General features: G+C 43.7%; 1 protein-coding gene across 8 annotated transcripts in view; it reads right to left on the reverse strand.

Moving 5' to 3' along the window:
* Nucleotides 1-24,481, reverse strand: part of CTNND2 (catenin delta 2) — a 1,213,609-nt gene that overhangs the window by 337,617 nt on the left and 851,511 nt on the right. For all 8 annotated transcript variants that reach the window (XM_073630701.1, XM_073630699.1, XM_073630697.1 and 5 more), the window contains 2 exons: nucleotides 18,616-18,789; nucleotides 900-1,050 (listed from right to left, as the gene is read on the reverse strand). In XM_073630701.1, the coding sequence (XP_073486802.1) occupies nucleotides 900-1,050; nucleotides 18,616-18,789 (325 nt within the window). The remainder of the gene's footprint in view (nucleotides 1-899; nucleotides 1,051-18,615; nucleotides 18,790-24,481) is intronic.

Consider the following 24,481-nt stretch of genomic DNA (forward strand, 5'->3'; position numbering starts at 1 on the left):
GCTCAAATGTTACATGAACTTGAGAGGACTCAAAAATGGCAGAATAACCACAACTAATTTGTTTGAAAATGGAAATAAAGTGCCCAGGAGAAAATAGCAGCAATAGGGACTGTGCTAAGGCTCTGGATTTGATAAAAACACTTTGTGCACAGTACACACAGATTGCATGGCACCTATACCACGTCTATATCATGGCTCTGGACCTGGAAAGCACTCTGTGGCTAACAGCACACTAAGGTCTGGAAAGCTCAAAGCAGAGCCTAGTGATAGAAGGTAACACTCCAGGATAGCCCCGCAATCTTTGGTCCATCGGGGTCTAGACATGGCCTCCAAAGCTGTTGCTGAGAATACACCACTCCAGATAGCTGCAGTGGAGAAACTAGCTTAAGTAGTTTATGTAATATATGGCTTAAAGTTAACACAGAAAAACATCCATGGTGTAATAAGAATCTTGATAGAAAAGAGAAATCACAATAAAAAATAAACCTAGCGCAGAGATGAAGAAAAGGCGTCCAATTGAACACTAACAAAATGTCTGAGGTTGAAGGTGGGGATCTACAGGGCTGGCTTAATGTTTTGCCACTGTTCAAACCTCCTGAAAGCAGCAGTGTAACCCACATTTCCAAGAATTACCACTGTCCTGTGTTCCTCAATGAACAATAAAGAGAAAGGAAAATCTAATTGCTATGGGTAATAAGGGTTACTGTGTTATGCATTTGAATTTTGCTCTTTGTTCTCTCTAATGAATTAAGAATGTATATCTACATTAAATCTCAATTTTATACTCACCGAAAACTTTTCCTATGGTCTTAATTAAAAGTATATTGATATGTTTAAGTGATTAAAATATGCAGCAATTGATGTTACATTTAGTAAAAAACCACAATAGACCTACTTACCTATTAGTTCTTTATTTCTAACATCTAAGGCCATATTCCGTAAAGCAGTAGCAACAGCACACACCACTCTGTCATTGTCTATTCGAAGGAGCTCCACTAAAATTGGCAGTCCTTTTTCTTTCCGGACAGCAGCACGAATATATATAGACCACTGAAAAAGACAATTTAAAGGTAACTGCTCCATGTATATGATATTGATTATTTTAATACACATAACATGTCAAAATAATTTGCAGCCAAGTAAAGAATTTAATCTAGTAGTACAGTTACCCAGTAAAGTTATATTAATAATCTTGCTGTAATAGATAAAGTGTAATCGAAAGTTTGAATTATGTAACTTTCCAAAAAAAATCTGCTCCTTGGCATTTGGTTACATAATCATAATACATAATCTCTGCTAAAGGGAGGATCAGCCAGTTTAAATGCTAATAATCTATTTCAACAGGGAATCACATGACCAAATAATTACCATATTTATCGGCATATAACACACACAGGCATATAACACACACCTTCATTTTAGGAGGGAAGTTTCAGGAAAAAAACTTAAATTTTAAATAAAGAACATTGAAGCAAAATAAGGGTCAGTGCCCATCAATGCAGCCTCACCATTGCCCATCTGCAGCCTAACCATTGCCCATTTGCAGCCTGATCAATGTCCATCTGCAGCCTCACAATTGCCCATCAATGCAGCTTGATCAATGCCCATCTGCAGCCTTGCCATTGCCATCAATGCAGCCTGATCAATGCCCATCTGCAGCCTCAACTCAGATTACTGCTGCCTCGGAGGGGAAAGGGAGGGGGGTGGGACGAGCGCTGTCAGATTACATACAGCGCAAATCTCCTGTTTAATCGGCTGCCTCTTTAATACAAAGTCCCGCCTCCTGGACCGGCTTCTATGATAGACAGAACACTGGTCCAATGCCAGCCCAGGAGATGGGACTTCCTATTACAGAGGCCACTGAGTAAACAGGAGATTCTCGCTGTATGTAATCTGACGGCGCTCGTCCTGCCCCCCTCTCGGTTCCCTCCTAGGCAGCCCAAATTGCAGTATCAGCGTATAACACGCACACACTTTTTTCACTCGATTTTCAGGGTGAAAAAGTGCGTGTTATACGCCAATAAATACAGTATTTTACTCTTTCCACTCTCTATATGTATCCATCAGGAAGGTTGTGGGTTTTAAGTTAACATCTAAATATAGGTCCACTTCAAAGTATGAGTGATAAATCAGGTTAACAATTTTATTTTCCTTAAGCATACTGTGTTATGAAGAAACAAGTATGACCGTAGTAACATGCTGGCATTCAGCTAGTCCTTGCAAAACAAAAGATTCCACTAAAACAGAGATCCTAATCTTGCTGGAATAGCACTGTTGGAGACTGAATAGAACCACACTATTCTTCTAAATCCAAATGTATTTTTTTTTTTGCCTTCGGCAGATATCTTAATATAAAGTGGTTTGCTTGATACTGCCAGTGAGGAAGATCACAATGTTGGAATTTGAACCCTCCCAAGCTCTAATCACTTTCCTCATCTAATTAATCAAGTTGCTGTTGCTAGAAATAGTGTTAGCAAACCCTGCTGTGGGAGGGTGAAAGAAAGGTGTGATGTTCCCTTTTACAGTATTTTTTTAGCTACTGTATAAGTGAAGGTCAGAAGATTTTGTAAATTGTAGTAATAGACAAAACATTTAACTTGGTATTCATTCCCAGGAAAATATCAGAGCTGGAGGGAGAAATGTGACTGATGTTTTATCAGGCACAGCAGTTATGAAAAAAAACAACAATGTCACCAGTGCTTCTTTTCACTTTAGGCATGATAGGAGGGATGCTGTAATGAAGATCAGTAATATTAATCAGCAGGGGCATGGCCAAGATGGCGCTGTGAGAGGTCGCACTGACTGGAGCTCTGCTGGCCTGTGGTCTATTATCGGGTATCTGGAGCACCTTATTCGGTTACCCTGCTTACCAGATCAGCTCTACATGACCCGAGGATCTACCAGATCGCACTACAAGGGGAAAAAACTCAGTTTTCCTCCGATATCTGAGGAGGTTTCCCTGGCCCCGAGGCCCTACGTGGCGGTTCCCCCGCGTGCTAAAGCCAACATGGCTTCTCAGACAGAGATGGAGGAGCCGGCCGCCTCATCACAGTTTGGCTTTCAGGAGGTGATGGCTGCTATCGCCTCATGTCAGACTACACTAACGGGGTAGATTGAGGAGGTGCAGCTAGACGTGGGACTCATCAGACAGAATCTGGAAAAGATCCGTACCCGTGTGACTGAGCTGGAGCAGCCGGTCAGTCATACGGAAGACACCATGGTGGAACATGCAGCCTCTTTACAGACACTGCGATCTAAGGTACGGGCACTTGAATATAAGATGGACGATGCGGAAAACAGAAATCTCAGGAATAACTGCCTGAAGGAGTGGAGGGGAAAAACCCTACTGCTTTCGTGGAGGACCTGCTCTGTTCCCTTCTCCGGGCTGCACAGTCCCCCCCCCGCACTATGTTGTGGCGAGGGCTCACAGGATTCTGCCTGCTCCTAACCCCGTGGGCTCCCCTCCCCGCACCCTCATCTTCAGGCTACTCAATTTTCGAGACAGAAAAAAAAGAAAAATAAAGCCCCAAGGTAGTGTCCTCTGCACACCCCCCCCCCCCCCCCACACACACACACGGTAATGTCCTCTGCCCTCCCACACGGTAATCTCCTTTGCAAACCCCCACAGTAGTGTCCTGTGCCCCCCAATGCAGTGTCCTCTGCCACCCTCCCCCCAATGCAGTGTCCTCTGCAATCCCCTTCCCCCATAGTAGTGTCCTTTGCTCCCCTATAGCAGTGTCCTCTGCACCACCCCACAGTAGTATTCTCTGCTCAACCCGCATAGCGCTGTCCTCTGCATCCCCCCCCCACACACACAGTAATGTCCTCTGCCCCCTCTCCCCTCACTATAGTGCCCTCTGCCCCCCCATAGCAGTGTCCTCTGCCATCCCCCCCCCATTAGTGTGCTTTGCCTGCTCAATAGCAGTGTCCTCTGCACCTCCCCCTCACAGTATGTAGTGTCCTCTGCCCCCCTTCATAACACTGTCCTCTGCCCCTCTATAGCTGTTCCCTCTAAAGTCTTGGTGGCGTACCACAAGGTTCAGTGTTGGGACTCCTACTTTTTATCTATTAGTATCTATTAGTGATATAGGGGGTCATTTACTATAGCGCCACGGCGCTAATTGCTGCAAATTAGCGCTAATTTGTGGCAATTTAGCGCTAATCGTGCTAAAACAGCATTTACTATAGCACTGGTGAGAAAATATTCCCAAAATCGAATTTACTATAGTTCCCTGAAACCAAATAGCGCCCAAACCCTTACTCTGCTAAAACCTGGAGAATTGCACATGGAAATAATGTTTAGAGCATGATATAATTGCCTAAATGGTACTGAAATATGCAGTATATTATTTAAGGATAATCTGCTTTTAAACTGTGTGAAAAATTGATTTCTACACTGAAATATCTTTGAAAGTCTGAGAAGTGAAAAATTCACCATTTTGGACAACTAGGTGCCAACACAACTGAGCATGCTCAAACCTGAAAATAGCTCTCATTTTAGCTCCAGTGTCTTTTTTACCCGGCGCTATAGTAAATACCAAAATGAGAGCTAATTAGAGAGCATTTTTTGGAAGTGAAAATCTGCACTATTATAGTCCAATGCAAGTTTTAGCCATTGATTCTAATGGAACAGTTGTAACTTTCACAAAAAAAACCTTTTAATGTTGAGATGAAATGTATCTTTCTCTGAAATACATTTTCCTTTGCAAAATTGTTGCTTCTACTTAAAATATTTTGTTTTTAAGAATACTAGAATGTGGATTATTTTGATATTTTGGTAAAATGTATTTTTCTCTGTCACTTTCACCTGTTACTCTCCATCTCACAACAATCTTTACCCAAACTCACACAGGTGTCTTTACAATCCACAAACAATACCATTGCTGATGCAAATTTAAAATGAATCACAATTTCATTTTATTATTTCCAAATATTTATAATTTGAGCCCAAAAAATGTGATATGTGTACCAACATCAGAAATCAAAATGTAATTCCCAAAAATTTGAGGGTAATATTCTACTCTCACCCACAAAAAAACATCCAATATCACAGAATAAATCAAGAAGAATAACTCTTGAGTAATGTAATTCCATCACCTGTATGTCCAAAAAAATGCAGTATTTATGTGTAGTAGGTTGTCACAAGTGGCAGCTCTGTGGCTTAGAGGTTAGAACTTCTGCATAGTATCCCTGAGCATCTGGGTTCAAATCCCAAACATGCTGTTTCATGTAGAGAAATTGTCTCATCTCCTAGGTCCTATAACTATGTCTAAATGTAGTATTTATGTATAGGAGGGTTCCACCACCATTGTAAATCTTTTCCAGATACACTATTTAGCCAAAAGTATTGGGACGCCTGCCTTTACACACACATGAACATTAATGGCAGCCCAGTCTTAGTCTGTAGGGTTAAAATTTGATTTGGCCCACCCTTTGCAGCTAGAACAGCTTCTGGGAAGGCTGTCCACAAGGTTTAGTGTGTCTATGGGAATGTTTGATCATTCTTCCAGAAGTGCATTTGTGAGGCCAGGCACTGATGTTGGATGAGAAGGCCTGGCTCGCAGTCTCTGCTCTAATTCAGCCAAAGGGTGTTCTATCGGGTTGAGGTGCAGGCCAGTCATGTTTCTCCACCCCAAACTTGCTCATCCATGACTTTATGGACCTTGCTTTGTGCACTGGTGTGCAGTCATGTTGGAACAGGAAGGGGCCTTCCCCAAACTGTTCCCACAAAGTTGGGAGCATGAAATTGTCCAAAATGTCTTGGTATGCTGACGCCTTAAGAGTTCCCTTCACTGGAACTAGGAAGAGAAGCCCAACCCCTGAAAAACAACCCCACATCATAATCCCCCCTCCACCAAATCATTTGGACCAGTGCACAAAGCAAGGTCCATAAAGACATGAATGAGTGATTTTGGGGTGGAGGAACTTGACTGGCCTGGACAGAGTCCTGACCTCAACACAACAGAACACCTTGAGGATGAATTAGAGCGGAGACTGTAGGTCAGGCCTTCTCATCCAACATCAGTGCCTGACCTCACAAATGCACTCGGAAAAATGGTCAAACATTCCCATAGACACACTCCTAAACCTTGTGGACAGCCTTCCCAGAAGAGTTGAAGCTGTTATAGCTGCAAAGGGTGGGCCAACTCAATATTGAACCCTACGGACTAATACTGGGATGCCATTAAAGTTCATGTGTGTATAAAGGCAGGCGTCCCAATACTTAGGCCAATATATTGTTTATTGCTTATGACACTGAGCATGGCTATGGACTTAGGGCTGGTTAACACCACAGAGATGCAGAGAACATGTGTGAGGCTGCCTTCGTGACTAAGTGGGTAGCAGTTCTGTCTTGCAGCACTTGGGATGTTGGTTCAATTCCCCAACATGCAAAGTTACTTTTGGACTTTAGATTGGAAGCTCATTGCAGCCAGGGACTGATGTTAATGTTTGTTAGCACTAATCATGCCCAGGGACTTGGACATTTAAAATTATAGGGTTTACACTGCACGGGTACATATGCTTAGAAAACTGTTGCTTTGTTTATGTGGATGCAAATGGACTTCGATCTTTGGCCTGTAGTTGGAGATTTGATGCACATAGCCAAGGGCTAACACAGTTGCGAATAGTATTATGTGTTCCTGCTCATCAGGTGCAATCACTAGACATACATGAAGAGAAAGATTGAAAGATACTGGTGGGCGTGTACTTCTATTGGGCGTGTCAGTGTGCTAACAATACAACCTCTCTTATATAAAGGCCTGCAGTAGGGGGGGGTCGTTTGGCCTGAGAAGGTCAGTTTTTTGCTGTGATTTGTGGGGGAGACAGAATGATATTGTGCCTATTGACAAATGCCCAACTAGGGATATTTGCTGAAATTCATGTGCATTTTTTCAATCAAAAGTGGGTTTATGTGGCCATGCTGTCAATGTTGGCGTGTGTGTTGTTCCTGTCTGATTATGCAAACATCGTTTGGAAAGCATCTGCTGACCTTCTACTCTTTTTGATCTTGTTGCTTAATCATGTACACATAAATGCAGCTCCCAGCAGAACATGGTCACCAATGTATGTATGTGTGGATTGTGGGCTGGTGGTGGGTGTTTTGAATAAGTCTTTTTAAATATTATGTTGAAATGCTTTGTAAGAATGACTGTTAAGTATGTTTCTATAACCTTGCAGATAAAAATGTGATGTGCTGCCCATTATACACTGAAAGCAAAGCTGTGTCCACTCTAAGGTTTTGTCAAATTTTAGATTGTAAGCTCTAATGAGCAGGGCCCTTATAATCCTATTGCTAAATGTAGCACCATATATCCTGTCCAAATTTTTTTGAAGCTAGTAAATGAATGTACATAATTTTTTTTTCTGCTGGTAAAAAAAAAAAAATACATTGTGGTGTTTTTTTTTCTTCTTCTTTTCTTTCTCTTTAGTTTTTGTGGGTGGTGGTGGTTTTGGGAAAGTGCAATATCTCTCATATCTTATTTCAATATGAATTTGTGCACCAAAAAACTAATCTCTTCTCCCTGGTTCATGTTGATGCTACTTTGAAATCACACTACTTCACTTGAAGTAGCACGATTTCAAAGTAGCAAGGTCAGCGCGATTTCAGGTGCTACTTGATAGACATCCGTGTGGCTTCATACACAGATGTCTATTGAAGTCGCACCTGAAACGACTTTAGCAAAATGACTTTAGCAAATTGGTGCGGTGCCCCAAAATCGGTGTCGCATCCATTGGAACAGTGTCATTGCTGCCAATAGTCATGCGATTTGATCTCTCAAATCGCATGACAAATCGCTCCAATGTAAACCTAGGCTTCTACACACCTGCAAGTAAATGATAAAGGTGGAATCTTTATATATAACAGCTGTGGAGAATTGCAGGTAATGAATTCAGCTGGTGGATAGGCAATGTTGTATGTGTCAGCTTTAGTTCACATTGGTGCGATTTGACACGTCAAATCGGTGGCAATTTCACCGTTTTAATTGGTGCGCAATTTGTATTGATATCAGTGCAGAAACCCGCACAGATGTCTCTGAAATTCCCCCTGCAGTCGGGACTGACATGTGGGAATGAAATTGTGTGATTTCAGCTGAACGATTTCCTCCCATCTGTCAATGTGAACCAGGACACAAACTGGGCCTTTTGTTTTTGTCATTCACCTGCTGCTATGCCAGGGACACCATTTCTTATCGAACGCCTTCAAATATCATAAGTAGAAATACAAATTTGCATATCTGCAAATAAACAAAAATAATAACATTCTAATCGTAGTTGCAATCAAATATTCGCAGCAGCGATCAAAAGAGCTTGGTTTCGCCTTCTGACCCAGAAATAGGTCATTGTAATCACCCAGAAGTTCCTGTGCTGGTCAGGATCTCCATCTAAGTGGACACGGCGAGGCCCCTCTTTAGCAAAGAGGAGGTGCTGATCATTTTCTGGATAAGGGTATGATATGTACTTGTGCTTAATCAATGTGGGGTGGATGTGGTAGTTAGATTTGGTGTGGGTGGGGTTCATTGATTTGTTTGGCATCCCCACACATTTGCTTCTGACCCATGTGCACACATAACTTCCTGCATTTGTTCTACTGATGTAAATGCAAGTATAAATGAGAGCTCCTTTCTCTTAAAATATATATGACTTGTTTCACAGTTGGGCGACTTTGGACCTCCAAGTTGCTTGACAAGTTGTATCCCATGATTCTCAATGATAACTAGGGATGGGCCGAACACCCCCCTGTTTGATTCGCAGCAGAACATGCGAACAGGCAAAAAATTTGTTCGAACACGCGAACACCAAGTCTATGGGACACGAGCATGAATAATCAAAAGTGCTAATTTTAAAGGTTAATATGCAAGTTATTGTCATAAAAAGTGTTTGGGGACCCGGGTCCTGCCCCAGGGGACATGTATCAATGCAAAAAAGTTTTAAAAAATGGCAGTTTTTTCGGGAGCAGTGATTTTAATAATGCTTAAAGTGAAACAATAAAAGTGTAATATTCCTTTAAATTTCGTACCTGGGGGGTGTCTATAGTATGCCTGTAAAGTGGCACACGTTTCCCGTGTTTAGAACAGTCTGACAGCAAAATAACATAATAAATAACAATAATTTCTAAAGTGCTAGCGCCGGCTATTAATGAATTGTCAGTCCCAACAATACACATAAAAGTTCAATGATAAAAACAGCCTGGGATTCCCCCACAGTCCATTACTAGGCCCTTTGGGTCTGGTATGAATATTAAGGGGAACCCCGAACCAAAATTAAAAAAAAAAAATGCGTGGGGGTCCCCCCAAATTCCATACCAGGCCCTTCAGGTCTGGTATGGATATTAAGGGGAACCCCGAACCAAAATGAAAAAAAAAATGTTGTGGGGGTCCCCCAAATTCCATACCAGGCCCTTCAGGTCTGGTATGGATTTTAAGGGGAACCCCGTGCCAAAATTTTTAAAAAAATGGCGTGGGGGTCCCCTGAAGGGCCTGGTATAAAATTTGGGGGGACCCCCACGCCATTTTTTTTTCATTTTGGTTCAGGGTTCCCCTTAATATCCATACCAGACCTGAAGGGCCTAGTATGGAATTTGGGGGGATCCCCACGCATTTTTTTTAAAAATTTTGGTACGGGGCTCCCCTTAATATTCATACCAGACCCAAAGGGCCTGGTGATGCACTGTGGGGGATCCCAGGCCATTTTTATCAATGAACTTTTATGTGTATTGTCGGGACCGACAATTCATTAATAGCCGGTACTAGCGTTAGCACTTTTAAATGACTTTTTTTTCCTTTTAGAAATGCCATTTTGCTGTCAGACTGTTCTAAACATGGGAAACATGCGCCACTTTACAGGCATACTATAGACACCCCCCAGGTACGAAATTTAAAGGAATATTACACTTTTATTGTTTCACTTTAAGCATTATTAAAATCACTGCACCCGAAAAACGGCCGTTTTTAAAACTTTTTTTTGCATTGATACATGTCCCTTGGGGCAGGACCCGGGTCTCCAAACACTTTTTATGGCAAAGAAATTGCATATAAGCCTGCAGTGTGAACTTTGGATTTTGCAGGTTCGAGCCCCATTGACTTCCACTATTCCAGCATATGTGATCTGACAGGCATTATTGCCGGCAACAGCGCTGCTTTCCATTTGCATTAGAGCTCAGTTTCTGAGAGTTGAAGTCTTTCTGGCCTTTTTTGAGCACTATTTTTTGGGCACTGCAGGATAATTTTTTGGAGCTATAGTTAATCACCCCCAGAGCGTTTGTGGGGAAAAAACACGCAAGTTCATGCATTCTAGGGGGAGTGCAACTTGGGGAGTCAATGGTTGAGAAGGATCTGGGTGTTCAGGTATATCATAGCTTTAATGCTAGCAATGTCAAGCTGCAGTTTCTAAAGCAAGCAGTATCCATTTTTTGATTCTGTATTAAAAAAATAGGATTTTTAAAACAGCTTATCAGTAAAATCCTTTTCTTGGAGTACATCATAGGACACAGAGCCTCAAGTATTTACTTAGTGGGTTATGGGCCTGCCTTCAGGTGTTGACACCGGTATAACCAATACAGGAAGTTGACTCCCCTATATAACCCCTCCTCCTTCCAGGAGTACCTCAGTTTTTGTAGCCAAGCAATATAAGCAATATACTCTCACCCCATAAAACATGTACTCCTATGTGTCCTATGATGTACTCCAAGAAAAGGATTTTACAGGTAAGCGGTTTTAAAAATCCTATTTTCTCTATCGTACATCATAGGACACAGAGCCTCAAGTATTTACTTAGTGGGACGTCCCATAGCAATGCTACTTGAGGGGAGGGAGACACAACCTGTAGGGCACCCCCAGACCTGAGGACTTATACTGCTGCCTGCAGCACACTGCACCTGAAGGCGATATCCTCATTCCATCTTACATCCACTTGATAACATTTTGTAAATGTATGTACTGAAGACCAAGTCGCGGTCTTGCAGATCTGAGACATCGAGGCCTGGTGAAGCACCAACCGCTCTGGTAGAGTGCGCCTTAACTTGAAAAGGGGGAATCTTTCCCTTTAAATCATAGGTTTGAATTATAACTTGCCGAATCCACTTAGCGACAGTGGATTTAGACGCTGCCTGTCCTTTCTTAGGACCCTCTGGCAGAATAAATAAGACATCAGTCTTACGAATCTGAGCAGTTTTCTTTAAATAGATTTTCACTGCTCTCACCACATCAAGACAATGTAGTGACTTTTCTTCCCTGGAACATGGTTTTGGGAAAACCGATGGCAGGGCAATATCTTCATTCAGATGAAAGCCTGAAACCACTTTTGGCAAAAAGCCTTAACGAGGGCGTAACACCACTCTGTCCTTATGAATAACCAAATATGGCTCTCTACAGGAAAGAGCAGCCAATTCTGAAACCCTCCTTGCTGAGGATATAGCAACCAAAAATACCAGCTTCCTTGCCAAAAGGACTAAAAGAATATGCTGTATCGGTTCAAATGGTTTTTGTAACACCGACAAAACTAAATTCAAGTCCCAAGGGCTTAAGGTTGATTTAACTGGCGGATTAATCCGCATCACTCCTTGCATGAAACCCCGGACTAAAGAATACGTAGCAAGCGGTCTTTGAAATAAAATTGATAAGGCTGAGATTGGCCCTTAATAGTACTCAGGGCCAACTTTATCTCTACGCCTAATTGTAGAAAGGCAAGAATTCTGCCTATAATATATCTCCGAGGGTGCCAACCCTTGGTTTCACACCAGGAAACATAAGCTTTCCAGATTCTATAATATATAGCTCTAGAAGCTGGCTTCCTAGCATTAATCAAAGTAGAAATAACTGACCTGGAAAGCCCACGTTTCTTCAGAATGTCGGTCTCAATAGCCAGGCCATCAATTTAGCGTTCGTAAAGTAGGATGGAATATCGGCCCCTGTAATAGCAGGTCTGGCCTTAGTGGGAGGAGCCATGGACCCTCCACTGCCATCTTTACGATCTCTGCATACCATGACCTTCTGGGCCATGCTGGTGCTACCAGTATTACCGACTTTCTTTACAGCCTGATCCTGCAATGAAGTCAAGGTAGCAACTGAATCGGGGGAAATGCATAGATCAGTGAGAACTCATCCCATGGTGTCACCAACGCATCTGTTCCGTATGCGAGTGGGTCCCTTGTCCTGGACACAAAGTTGACTAGCTTTGTGCTGAACCTGGACGCTAGAAGGTCTACGTCCGAAGTCCGCCATCTTTGGCAAACAGCCTGAAAAATCTCAGGATGAAGAGACCATTCCCCCCGGGAATAACTGCTGGCAACTTAAGTAGTCCGCCTGCCAATTCTCTACTCCCGGAATGAAAACTGCCGATAAGGCATGGGACATTCTTTTCTGCCCAAGTTAGAATCTGGTTCACCTCTCTCTGAGCTGAGAGACTTTTGGTGCCCCCTTGGTGATTGATATATGCCACAGCCGTGGCATTGTCGGATTGGATCCTGACAGGACAATTCTTTAACCTGGAGGTCCAGTTTCACAGAGCCAGACATACTGCCCGAATCTCTAGGATGTTGATGGGCAAGGCTCTTTCGGTTCTTGACCACTGTCCCTGGACAGTCGTCTTCTCTAGTACTGCTCCCCAGCCTGAAAGGCTGGCATCTGTCGTTACTACTTTCCAGATAATTGGTCTGAAGGACTTTCCCTTCAGCAGGTTCCGAGTTAGTAACCACCAACTGAGGCTTTGGGACACTCTTGGGGACAGCTGCATAAGTAAATCCAAAGCTTGGATCGTCTTGTTCCAAGCAGACAGGATACTGTTTTGAAACAGTCTCAAATGGAATTGGGCATAGGGAACTGCTTCGAATGAAGCTACCATCTTTCCTAACAACCTCATGCAAAGGCGAATTGAGGGATTTCTCTTTGACCTGACCATCCGCACCAGCTCTTGTATGGAGCTGATCCTTGCGGGAGGCAAGAACACCCTTTCCTGGGCTGTGTCTATGATCAGGCCCAGATACTCCAGTCTTTTTTAGTGGCTTTAAGGAGGATTTCTTCAGGCTGAGAATCCAACCCAGACTCTCCAGGTAACTGCTTGAAATGGCTACATCTTGCTTCAAGCGAGCCACCGACTGGTCTATTAATAATAGATCGTCTAAGTAAGCCAAGACAGTTATGCCCTGTGCCCTTAACCTGGCTAGAGGAAGGGCTAGTACTTTTGCGAACACCCGGGGTGCTGTAGCAAGCCCGAAGGGCAAGGCTACAAATTGAAAGTGCTTTTGTTCTACTTCGAACCGCAGAAACCTCTGGTGAGGAGGAAATATAGGGACATGCAGATATGCATCTCTGATGTCAATGGAAGCCAGAAGTTCCCCTTGTAGGATGGAAACGACTGACTTGATTGACTCCATGTGAAAGGAGCGGATCTTCAGGAACTGATTTAGATTCTGTAGATCTAGAATTGGTCTGATACCCCCATTTGGCTTTGATACCGTAAACAGGTTTGAATAAAACCCCAAACCTTGCTCCTGTTTGGGAATCTGTATGATCACCCCTTGAGCCAATAATCTATCTAATGCTTGCAACAGGGATTGCTTTTTCCCTGGATCCTTGGGAACGTTTGATCTCAGAAAACGAAACGGTGGAAACTCTCGAAACCCTAGCTTGTATCCTAAAGAGACTGTGGAGAAAGTCCATCTGTCCTGAATTTCCCTTTGCCAGAGTTCTGAGTACCTCAGAAGTCTTCCCCCCACTTTGGTGAGGGGAGATGCCTTTTCATGACGAGGCCTTGGTATTCTGCTTTGCAGACTTGCGGCCCCAGGTCTTCCTTTGTGCCTGGGTTTGACCCTGAGGTCTTCCTCTAGAGTCTGACGGTGGAGGTCATTGCCCCTGCCTAGAGGTGGATGTACCTGGCGCAGGAAAAAAAGTGCGTTTAAATGAAGGATGTTTATATGTTCTTTTGACTGGCAAAAGAGTACTCTTTCCGCTAGAAATTGTTTGGATATATTTATCCAAACTCTCGCCAAATAGTCGTTTTCCATTAAAGGGAAAACTAGTTAAATGGTTCTTGCAAGGTGCTTCAGCTGACCAACCCTTTAACCAAAGGGTCCTTCGCATGTGTACTAGTACAAGCGCAAGGCGAGAACCCTGATGAATAGAATCCTTCATAGCATCTATGGAAAAGCATAATGCTTTTGGTAGCTCTGCCAACTCCCGGGCCTATTGTGCAGGGAGCTCGTTAAGAGCATCTGTGAACTGGTCCTTTAAAGAGGAGTTCCCACGTTCCGCTTGTCTCCCCCTCCATTTGGCGGCACCGGCATTGCAACTGTGGGCGCTCGGCTGTGGCTTCACAGCCGGGCACCCACTGCGCATGTGCGAGTGGCGCCGCGCATTCATATGGGACCTGTCACATGTCCCATATGATTGACAAGAAGGAGGAGGCAGAGCTGAGCCCTTTCTGTGCCGAGGGGAAGTGATGTCACCAGCCCAGGCACTGAAGGAGGCAGACTAAGAGGGACCCCCTAGCAACAAGCATTTAGAGGTGAGTAAAAAAAATTTTTTTCCAAATTTTTTTTTTTTTTTTTAGGCACATTTATGCATTTTTTTTTTTTTTTTTTAAGGACTGACAGATGCCTATAGCTGCAATTGCAGGCTGAGTCATGCTCCCTGCCAAGGAAAAAGAGGATTTTAACAGACCTTCCAACTTCTTGTCTGTTGGATCTTTAAGCATATGCGCATTGCCACTGGACAAGTTAAACTTTTATTCACATTGGAAATCGCAGCGTCAACTGCTGGACCTTTCCATCTTTTTGTGAATTTTTCCTCCATAGGATAGAGAATTGAGAATCTCTTCGGGGGGGAAAAATGCTTATCCGGATGATCCCATTCGGTATAAATAAGCTTCTCTAGTAATGCGTGGACGGGAAACGCATGCAAAGGCTGTATAGGGTTCAGGGAACCCAGGGAGGAGACCGGATCTTCAGCTAACTCTGTTAGGGGTAGCATGAAAGCAGAGCGAACAATTTCAGTAAGGCTCTGTACTTCAGGTTGTGAAGCTGAAACATCAAGTACTGTTTCCTCTGCAGAAGAATAACCAGCTTGTCTTTCCTCTAAATTGTCTGAGGGTTATACCTCATCTTGTTCCCACAATTCCCTTGGACCCTCCACTGTTTGTAAAGAGTTTAAGATGGGGGAGGGGGACCTAGGACGATTCCTATCCACCTGGATGGAGGATGCGATTAAAGCCGCTAATCTTCCTTCTAGGACCTGCAGGGCTGGGGAAAATGCATCTTCAGTCACGTATACAGGGGCTGAAGTGTGTGAAGCAGTTGCACCACCGCTAGCTTCCAATGACTCACCCTGGCTTGCCATGTCTGGTATCTCCGGAGAGGATGACAGTATGGTGGCATGACTGGGTTTCCCAGCGCCTGGGGGTGGCACCTTAGGTACCTTTACAGTAGCTCTGGAAGTCATAGTGCAAAGTACAAAAGCAGAGGTAACAAAATATATAAATATCTTTTTTGCTTTGACAACAGTTTTCAAGAAAACAATGTCACCATAGGATTAGTTTTAAAATGCTGATAACAATAGTGTTTCCTGTACCGGAAATGCTTGCTTTACACCCTTACATGCCCAGCGCTGCTGTGTCTCCTTAGTGTGATGTGGCCGTAGACTGTAACAGACTCTTTTTTCAGTTTAGCTTTGCATACTGAGAGTGTTTGTGTTACAAGCATCAGGTGAAAACCTGATTGGCGTCCTCAGCGTCTTCCGCCCTTAGCACCATGTGTTTCCAGACTGTTAAGCTTTGTAGACGTTTTTACGTCCTACGAATGGCGCCGCCCAACTGTAGGAACATGCCCCTTAGCAAACCCGCCCCCTCCTCCTCAGCATAACATAGTCTGTGCGTACAAAGACACGAGAGGAGGAGGCGGTGTTGCCGATGAGCCAGAAATGCCGCTGTACCTTTTACCCACTTGAAAGTACCGTCTGTAACAACAGGCTGGGGAATCTTAAATAAAAAGCCAGCAAGCTAAGTACATGAGGGCAAGTATTTATCTATAAAAAACAGGAAGAGGCCACCGCGCCTCCCGGTGGAAGGAGGGGGAAGGGAATTTTCTCAGCAGATATATAGCCTTTATAATAGTAGCTATCTACATATACATAACATGGTTTATATGAAGCAGAAACCCAGTAGTTGACCTAGTGGCTTGTGGAAAAAATCCCATGCCTGTCAGGAAGTCTCCTAAGGCGGCATAGCTGCCAGAGTACTTTAACCTGTGCAATGCTGCTTCTGTACCTACTGTATCCCCTAGATTCCTCTATAAGAGGCCTTTTGTTCACTGAGAACCCCCCTCTGGCTGCTGGGACCATACATTGGCCGTTTATAGCCAGACACAGAGCTGCTGAAGCATCGCATTATAGTATGTGTAACTTACTCCTTCTAGAGGAGACATTTTAAAGGCACACAGTTTTTAAATGTATGGAAGAGAAGCATAGGCACCTTTTTACAGTTCCTAGCCTCGTCCCTTACCTTTTTCTCGCTGCAGGATACTGCTGTAAACAGACAGATCCAAACTTCACCCATCATGGCGGGGAGTGTGTTTAAACCTTTAAAGACTGGGGCCCTTTTAATAGAGGTTCCACTCCTTTGGACCATGTATAGCACCCCTCAGGACAGCTTTAGGTAATATAGCAAGACCAAAAAGAGTCCTGGTTCCTAGGGTCCAGCCCTCAAAGAGGAGCGTTACAGGCAAAACCTCGTTCTTCTATGCGAGGCCCGGGTACCATCCTGGAGCCTCAGTGGTGGGATGGATCCGGTTGTGGAGGTTTTTTAAATCTAGCGTGGGATCCCTCCCTGGAGCTTTTCAGAGCACATCTTCACTCATGACCAAAACCTTTAGACACTGGCGAAAAAACTGAGGTACTCCTGGAAGGAGGAGGGGTTATATAGGGGAGTCAACTTCCTGTATTGGTTATACCAGTGTCAACACCTGAAGGTAGGCCCATAACCCACTAAGTAAATACTTGAGGCTGTGTCCAATGATGTACGATATAGAGAAAAGTATAGACTTGAGATAGAGACAGACATCGTTTTCACCTGGAACAAAACATTAGTAAGACCTCATCTGAAATACGCAGCTCAGTTTTGGGCACCATTTCAAAAAAAGAATATTGTGGAACTGGAAAAAGCACAGAGAAGGACACCCAAACTTATAAGAGGCAAGGGGAACCTCTGATATGAGTAAAGGTTAGCCAAGCTGAATTTATTTGCTGTTGAGAAGAGGCAATTGAGGGTTTTTATAATCACCATTTATAAAGACAAAAGTGGTCCATACAGTATAGAGAACTTGGTGCAGAGTTATTCACTTTAGGTCAATACAAAGGACAAGGGGGTACTCTGGAGGAAAAAAGAGGTTTGGCCTCCACGTACAGAAAGGCCTCTTCACAGTAAGAGCTATAAAAATATGGAATAGACTCCCACATGAACTAGTTCTGGCCAGCTCAGTTGACAGCTTTTAAAAAAGATTTGATTTGTAATATAAACATGTCATAGTACACCAAAAATGCAGAACTGACATTAGACTATACATTCATCATACCAGAGAGAACTCCCATGTTGGCTCAGTCACAAAGTACATCTAGGTAGCCTTTCAGACATATAAAGCAGTATACTTTAGGGGTGTGTGTTATCCTACAAGAGGTCTATCCATTACCAGGTCAAGTGGGCTCAAGCTTGGGGTGTCCAACCAGGGACCCCAGAGATTCTCACACTTGTTGGGGCAACCCCTGTGTTGGTTATATATATTTCTATAATCTAAGTGTCCCCGTATATTGCAGCCATTCCTTTTGGGTAGGAGGGGTCTGATAACTTCCATTGCTTTAAAAGAACTCTCTGTGCCTGGAATAAGGCTCTAGTCACCACTTCCTTAGTGTAGGCAGATAATAGGAGGGCATCTAGGATTCCCAATAGGCATTGTTTGGGTTCAAGTGAGAGTGAGGCATGGAATACATTATTCAGAGTACGTACAATTCCCTTTGAGTTAGACACTTCTTAAATAGACAAAAGAAACCCCACGAAATTAAAGTGGATTTCCAGCCTAACCTTAACTACTCTTAAAACTGTCCACTACTGCCTCCCAACATCTAACATGTGTAAGAAAGTATATACTTACCTATTTTCAGCTGATTTAAGTCTGATCATGTGGGAGAAAAACGGTTAGTAAAGCCTGAAGCGGTGACGTCACCCTTAGGCTTTAACGGCCCAACCGTTGCCAGCTCTTCCTCCGCTTCTCTGAAGGTGCACTGGCTAACACAGGTGAGCTGGATCACGTGACCAGACTGGTTTGCCCTGAAAATAGGTAAATCTTACATCTTTATTACAAAAGTTAGTTAGCATAGGTGTAGGTGGTGGGGGGAAGGGGACAGTTTTAGGATTAGCCAGGGTTAAGCCAGAATTCCACTTTAACATTTATAGGTGATAACACCAGAGATTGTTGATCCAGGGAAAACGGATTGTCTTTGGGGTTTAGAAAAGAATTGTGTTTCTCCCCACTGGAGAGAATTGGACCATGCTTTATATTTTTTGCCTTCCTCTGGATCAACTGTGGGTATAGATTTTTCTAATTGGTTGAATTAGTTGGACTAAAACTCTTACCTTCCAGCTTCCTGCAGCTAAGTTCTGTAATGCTCCAGCTGCACCTTCCAGAGTGTCTGGATTTGAGCATTCAGAAAGAAGTGTGAGGTAGGGTTTAACTATTGATGGATGCCATAGCATCTGGATTCCTTTTGGCGGGTCTACACAATCAGGAAAAGGTCCAACTCCATCCCACTGTAAAAGAAGAAGATACATGTGCCTATTATTTCATAAGAGTGGGTGCATACTGTAGTTGCTGTATAGTGTATCTCCTTTTACCTAAAGTGTAATCCAAAACAATTCTCAATGTACAGTATATCATATTTTTTAGAACTGTGCACTATATCTGTGTGCAGAAGCTCATCATCAGCCAGTTGTTACTTTCTGGTAAATACCTGGTTGATCATGTCGTTATCATGCATGTCCCTGTGTGTGGCAAACCTAGGGCAGCTGTTCTTCCAGCTTCCCCGTTGCCACACATAGTGCACATGCTCCATCTGCACCTCATTTAGTCTATTGAAGCTGCCCCACATGACTCTTTTCCTCCCATGTGGGGAGTCTCCAAGTGTCTGTGTAGCATCAGCTCTCACCCTCCCCTTTCCTATCTCTCGGCTGCTACCTAACACGCTTTGTAAACCACCTCATTAGCTTCCAGAATGTAATGTTGGATGACTAACAGACAAGAGGAATTCTCCATAAATTATGTCTGATGGATCTGCCCCAAAAGTGAAAAGGGCAATCATGTGGGGCAGATCTATTAGAGATGATTGATGGAGGATTCCTTTTGCCTGGTAGCCATCCTTTTTTACTGACATTCCAGAGGCTTGTGAGGCAACTCACTGACTGTGTTAGGCATCAACTTTTACAGCGAACCTGGCTGCTAGTGTATCATATAAGTACAGGAGCAGTGTAATCCATAGGATCTGTTTTAATGTATAACATACATATTGATTCTATACAAGTGACTGCAATAGTGCCAAACGACTCTACTTCCTGCAGTAATGTTTGCAAGCTGCATCGCAGGATTCATACTTACTCTGCCCACTGATAACTCAGTAAGGCGTAGAATGAGTAGATCATGTCACTGCAGGATAAAGCAGCAAGAAAAAGGTAATTAATCTAAATGTTACAGTGCTATATATAGACTGATGACTTTATTGTAATCCTCCAAGATTAAAAATATAGGAAGATTTGTTTTAATTAATGTATTTACATTTCTTTGTTGCAAAGTTTTTTGGTTTTTTTAGAGATATGAGTCAAATAGCTACTATGTTATTGACATAGAACACATGTGATATTTATAGAACCGTACATGCCACCGACTCTCCCCAGTCACCCCATTGGGAACTGTCTGTGTCCCGGAGAGAGGGGCAGCACCAACTGCTCCCTATTTGTATATTAACAGATATCTTACTATATATAAAACCGATTTTGCTTCAATAGTTACATTCACCAAGAGCCTTAGGCTCTAACATAGAAGAATAAAACATACTAACAGAGAGCTAGCTCTGAAATCAACCAAAAGAAAAAGAAAAAAAAGAAAATTTGAACTTTATATGTAATACCGTCACTTGGGCCTTCCTAAAAGGGTCTGAATATATGTATTAAAGGTTGATACTTCCCACCTGTTTCTGGTCCGTCTGATTTATTTATGGTTCATGCACTTTAGTTGCAAAGTTTTTAACTTTGTGATAAAAGGCTTTTTTGCCTAAAACATGCCAGTGTTTTCCTTATGTTATGTCAGGTTCTTTAATAAAGATGGCCTTTTCTGTATGCTTTAGACTGCGAATTGACTTACATATGACTGGAACTACGGACCTGTGACTTTCATCCTGCAAGTAAGGGTGCTTCATCTGCCATTATTGATAAATTAGTAATCTTTAAATCCTGTTGTGTTTTGAGTATGTCATCATTCGGACATGCGGCCACAAGCCAGATTAAAGGGGTTGTAAACCCTCGTGTTTTTTCATCTTAATGCATCCTATGCATTAAGGTGAACAAAACACCTGGCAGTCACCGGCCCCCCAGCCCCTCCCGTTTTACTTACCTGAGCCGTGGAACTTCACCTGGCAGAGATGCGCTCTTCCTTTGCCCGTGGTTCTCGGCACTTGATTGGAAAGATTGATAGCAGTGCAGCCATTGGCTCCTGCTGCTGTCCGGCATTCGTGTCTATGGACGCAAATGCTGGACTCGGGAGCGTGCCCACAAGGTAACCCCCCGGGAGAGCACTTCTCCTAGGGGGTTATCTGATAAGAGGAGGAGCTGCGAGACCTCCCGAGGGACCCCAGAAGTTAGTGCTCAGGCCAATCTGTGCAAAACGAACTGCACAGCGGAGGTAAGTATGACATGTTTGTTATTTAGAAAAAAAAAAAAAAGCAAACCTTTACAATCACTTTAAACAGAATATATGGAGAGGCGGCATGTCCGGATGTGATGCAAGGCAGAGGTGCAGTAGCTGAGTCCCGCTTCTACCTAATCCTTTTTGTTATCCTGCCATTGTGATCAGCGCATCCAACCTCATATATGGGTGTCCAAAAGGTGCCTCTCCGGTTTTACGTTACTCCTGACCGGGGAAGAGAAAATATGGCAAACACACAGCGCCCCAAGCCTGGTCTCCCCCATTGGCAGGCCATCTTGACCACGTGTTCTGCCCCCTTCTCCTCATCCTGTGAGCATTCAGACAGCTTCTATGAGCATGAGAGAAGCAGAGCCTTCATCGGCGGACCTGATGCCTGCTATCACCTCAAAGGAGACACTTACCGCCAAGATCGACACAGTGTCCACGGAGGTCAGTCTAATCAGGCATGACATGGACAAGTTCCGGTCCCAGATGTCTGAGGTGGAATCCCGTATATCCCAGGTGGAAGACTCGGTGCAAGAGGACTCCAGGGAACTGAGAATCCTCCAAAAACAGGTACAATCCTTACATGAAAAGACCACAGACATGGAGAACAGACTCTGTCGTAATAACCTGCGGGTGATGGGGTTTTCTGAACGGGCCGAGGGCGCCAAACCTGCTGAATTTGCTTAGGGGTTCCTCACCACACTACTAAGCCTCACGGATCTCCCACCCATGTTTGTAGTGGAGCGGGCCCACAGGGTCCCCATTACCCCATCTATCCTTGGAGCTCCACTTAGACCCTTCCTGATTAAACTCCTCAACTACCGAGACAAGGATAGATTGCTGGCAGCCACCAGAACTGCCGCGGAGCTCTCATTTGAAAACTCCAAGATCTCCCTGTAACCCGACTACTCACCTGAAGTGTAACAACGATGTCGCTCCTTCACGGGGATCCGCAAGCGCCTCCGGGAGAATGGCCTGAAATACAGCCTCCTGTACCCCAGCAAGCTTAGGGTGGTGTTTGGCAGTTCCACCCACTACTTTGAAACCCCTGCTGCAGCTGTTTCTTGGCTTGATTCCCGCTGATGCTTTCAAGACCTCCCCACTGGATTACAATTCTGCCTGTTGCAGGTATTCAGGGAGGCTGGGATCCTGCCATTGACCGCATGCTCCAGAAGAGGTGCACCCCGTCTATACGGCACACTGCTGAAGTTGACCCCAGTTTTCCCTCACCCACCTTGTGTCTGAAACTCACGCAGGTACTGTCAGTAGTTTCCTTGCGGTGTGCTCCATCTGCACCAGCCCTGTGTGCAAGGCTTCAAGGTGTCCCAGAGACCTGAAGTTTTCACCTTGTTGTCAAGTTATGGGAATAAACCCTGCATCGGATTTTTTTTCTTTTTGGCCCCGTTTTTGGCCGTAACATTTTGTTTTCATGGTGTCAGGGTAGGGAGTTATTTTTTGGGGGGAGAGGAGGGTATATATTTTTAAAGGATTTACATGTATATACTGTTGCTCAAACGTGTTTTACTCTAAAGACTCACACAATGCTCTTTTCTATGATAACCTCAATGCGGAGTGTCTTGCTGACCCCCATCCTGGTCCTGTGCCCACCTGGTATTCCATGATAGCCAATTCCGATAAAGAGTCCTTGACTAGCTTGTCATGGAATATCAGGGGGCTCAATTCCAAGTACAAGCGGTTGCTGCTGTTTCAATACTTAAAAATACACAATCCCCACATAGCATTGCTACAAGAGACCCACTTAATTGGAAGCAGAGTACTGGCTCATAAAAAACTGTGGGTACAAAAAGCAATCTACGCGACCTACTCCACATACTCCCATGGGGTGTCTATCCTGATCAGTAAAGGAATACCGTGTATAATCTATGATGTCCATCTAGACCCTCATGGGAAATATGTCATGTTGGTGTTGACCATATATAACAGGAAATATATTATTGTCAATGTTTATCTGCCCCCTCCTAGTCAGGTGCAGTCTCTGTACACCTTATATGAGAGGCTGGTTCTGCAGTGCCCTGCCCAAATTCTGTTCATGGGTGACTTCAACACCACTCTATCAAGAGACTTAGATAAGCCCTCACCTCCAACTAATTTCAACTCAGATCTGGGCACCTGAGCACATGCCACTGACTTTACAGAGGTATGGAGATGGTTACATCCTCAAGACAGAACCTACTTCTGTTTCTCTACCACCTTTAAGACCTCATCACATATAGACCTGGCATTTGCAAACACAGCCCTCCTCTCAGATCACAACCCAATGAAATTGACCATTATGATGCCCCTGATGATGTCATTTCTGACTAAACGGCCGTAGGGTAAACACGTACACACGCACTGCGCATGCGCAAACCGTTCTGATACGAAGTGGAGCCTTTTTGAATATCCTTGCAAGGATTTGATTTTTGTTCTTATGGATGCCTATGGCAATTTTAAATAAAGGAAAGTTTTATCATTCTGCACTATTGGAGCCCTTCCTTTTTGTTTTATTGGATATCCACCACTGTGGTAGCGGTCTCCTGACTGGACCGTTAGTGAATGCATATGGTTCACATGAAACACTCTGCCAACATGTACCCATTAATCTGGAGGTGAGCAGCTTGGAGCGTTACCCGGATATCTGTGAGGAAGTTCCTTTTTCATGATAGATGAAGTTTACCTGCTGAGAGGAAGCACCTAGGATTTCAGTGTTGGTGTCATCATGCCTTTTTAAAAAGGCTGTCTGGTAAGCCTTCACTCTTTTCAAGGTGACGGGCATTTGTTGCGGTGAAAGTCACATATACATTCTGCAGCGAAGTCACTCTCATCATCCTTTATTGTTTATAATTTATGGACACAAAGTTTTCTATATATATATATACAAATATTTTTATTTATTCAATTTTTGATCACAGGTTTTCTATTGTATTATTCATTTGCAATTTTGGTAATACTCACAATTAAGTTTATTTATGGGTTATTTATCCAGCGCTGCACTTTTTACATATATCTATTGGTGCCCCCTATCAGGGTTATAGTGTCCAGCTGCAGGATACCTTTTCACAGGTTGTTTCATTATTTATCACTTAAACTTGTTCACCTAGCGCAAATTTTTTCTTTAGAATTATACGCAGATTATTCTCCAATATCCATGCCCCCACACGAATCGGGGTACTAGAACAATTGCCAACCTAGACATGGAAAAGGCATTTGATACTGTGGAATGGGCGTATCTATGGGAGGTGATGAGGAGCATGGCATTCCCACTTAAATGTATCAATTGGGTACGTACACTCTACACCGGCCCCCTGGCAAGCATAAGGCTTAATAGCTTGCTGTCTGCCCCCTTTCCCCTGCAGTGGGGCACCAGACAGGGATGCCCTCTCTCCCCGGCCCTCTTCGCCCTGGCCATGGAACCCATTGCTGAAGCCCTCAGAATTTTGCCTGAGATTTGTGGCCTTCGGGTGGGGTGGCTGGAGGAGAGAGTGGCTCTCTACGCGAATGATTTACTGCTCTTCTTGAATGACGCTGGAGCCTCTCTGCAGG

The sequence above is a fragment of the Aquarana catesbeiana genome, linkage group LG05 (assembly GCF_042186555.1).
Source record: "Aquarana catesbeiana isolate 2022-GZ linkage group LG05, ASM4218655v1, whole genome shotgun sequence".
Classification (NCBI taxonomy): Eukaryota; Metazoa; Chordata; class Amphibia; order Anura; family Ranidae; genus Aquarana; species Aquarana catesbeiana.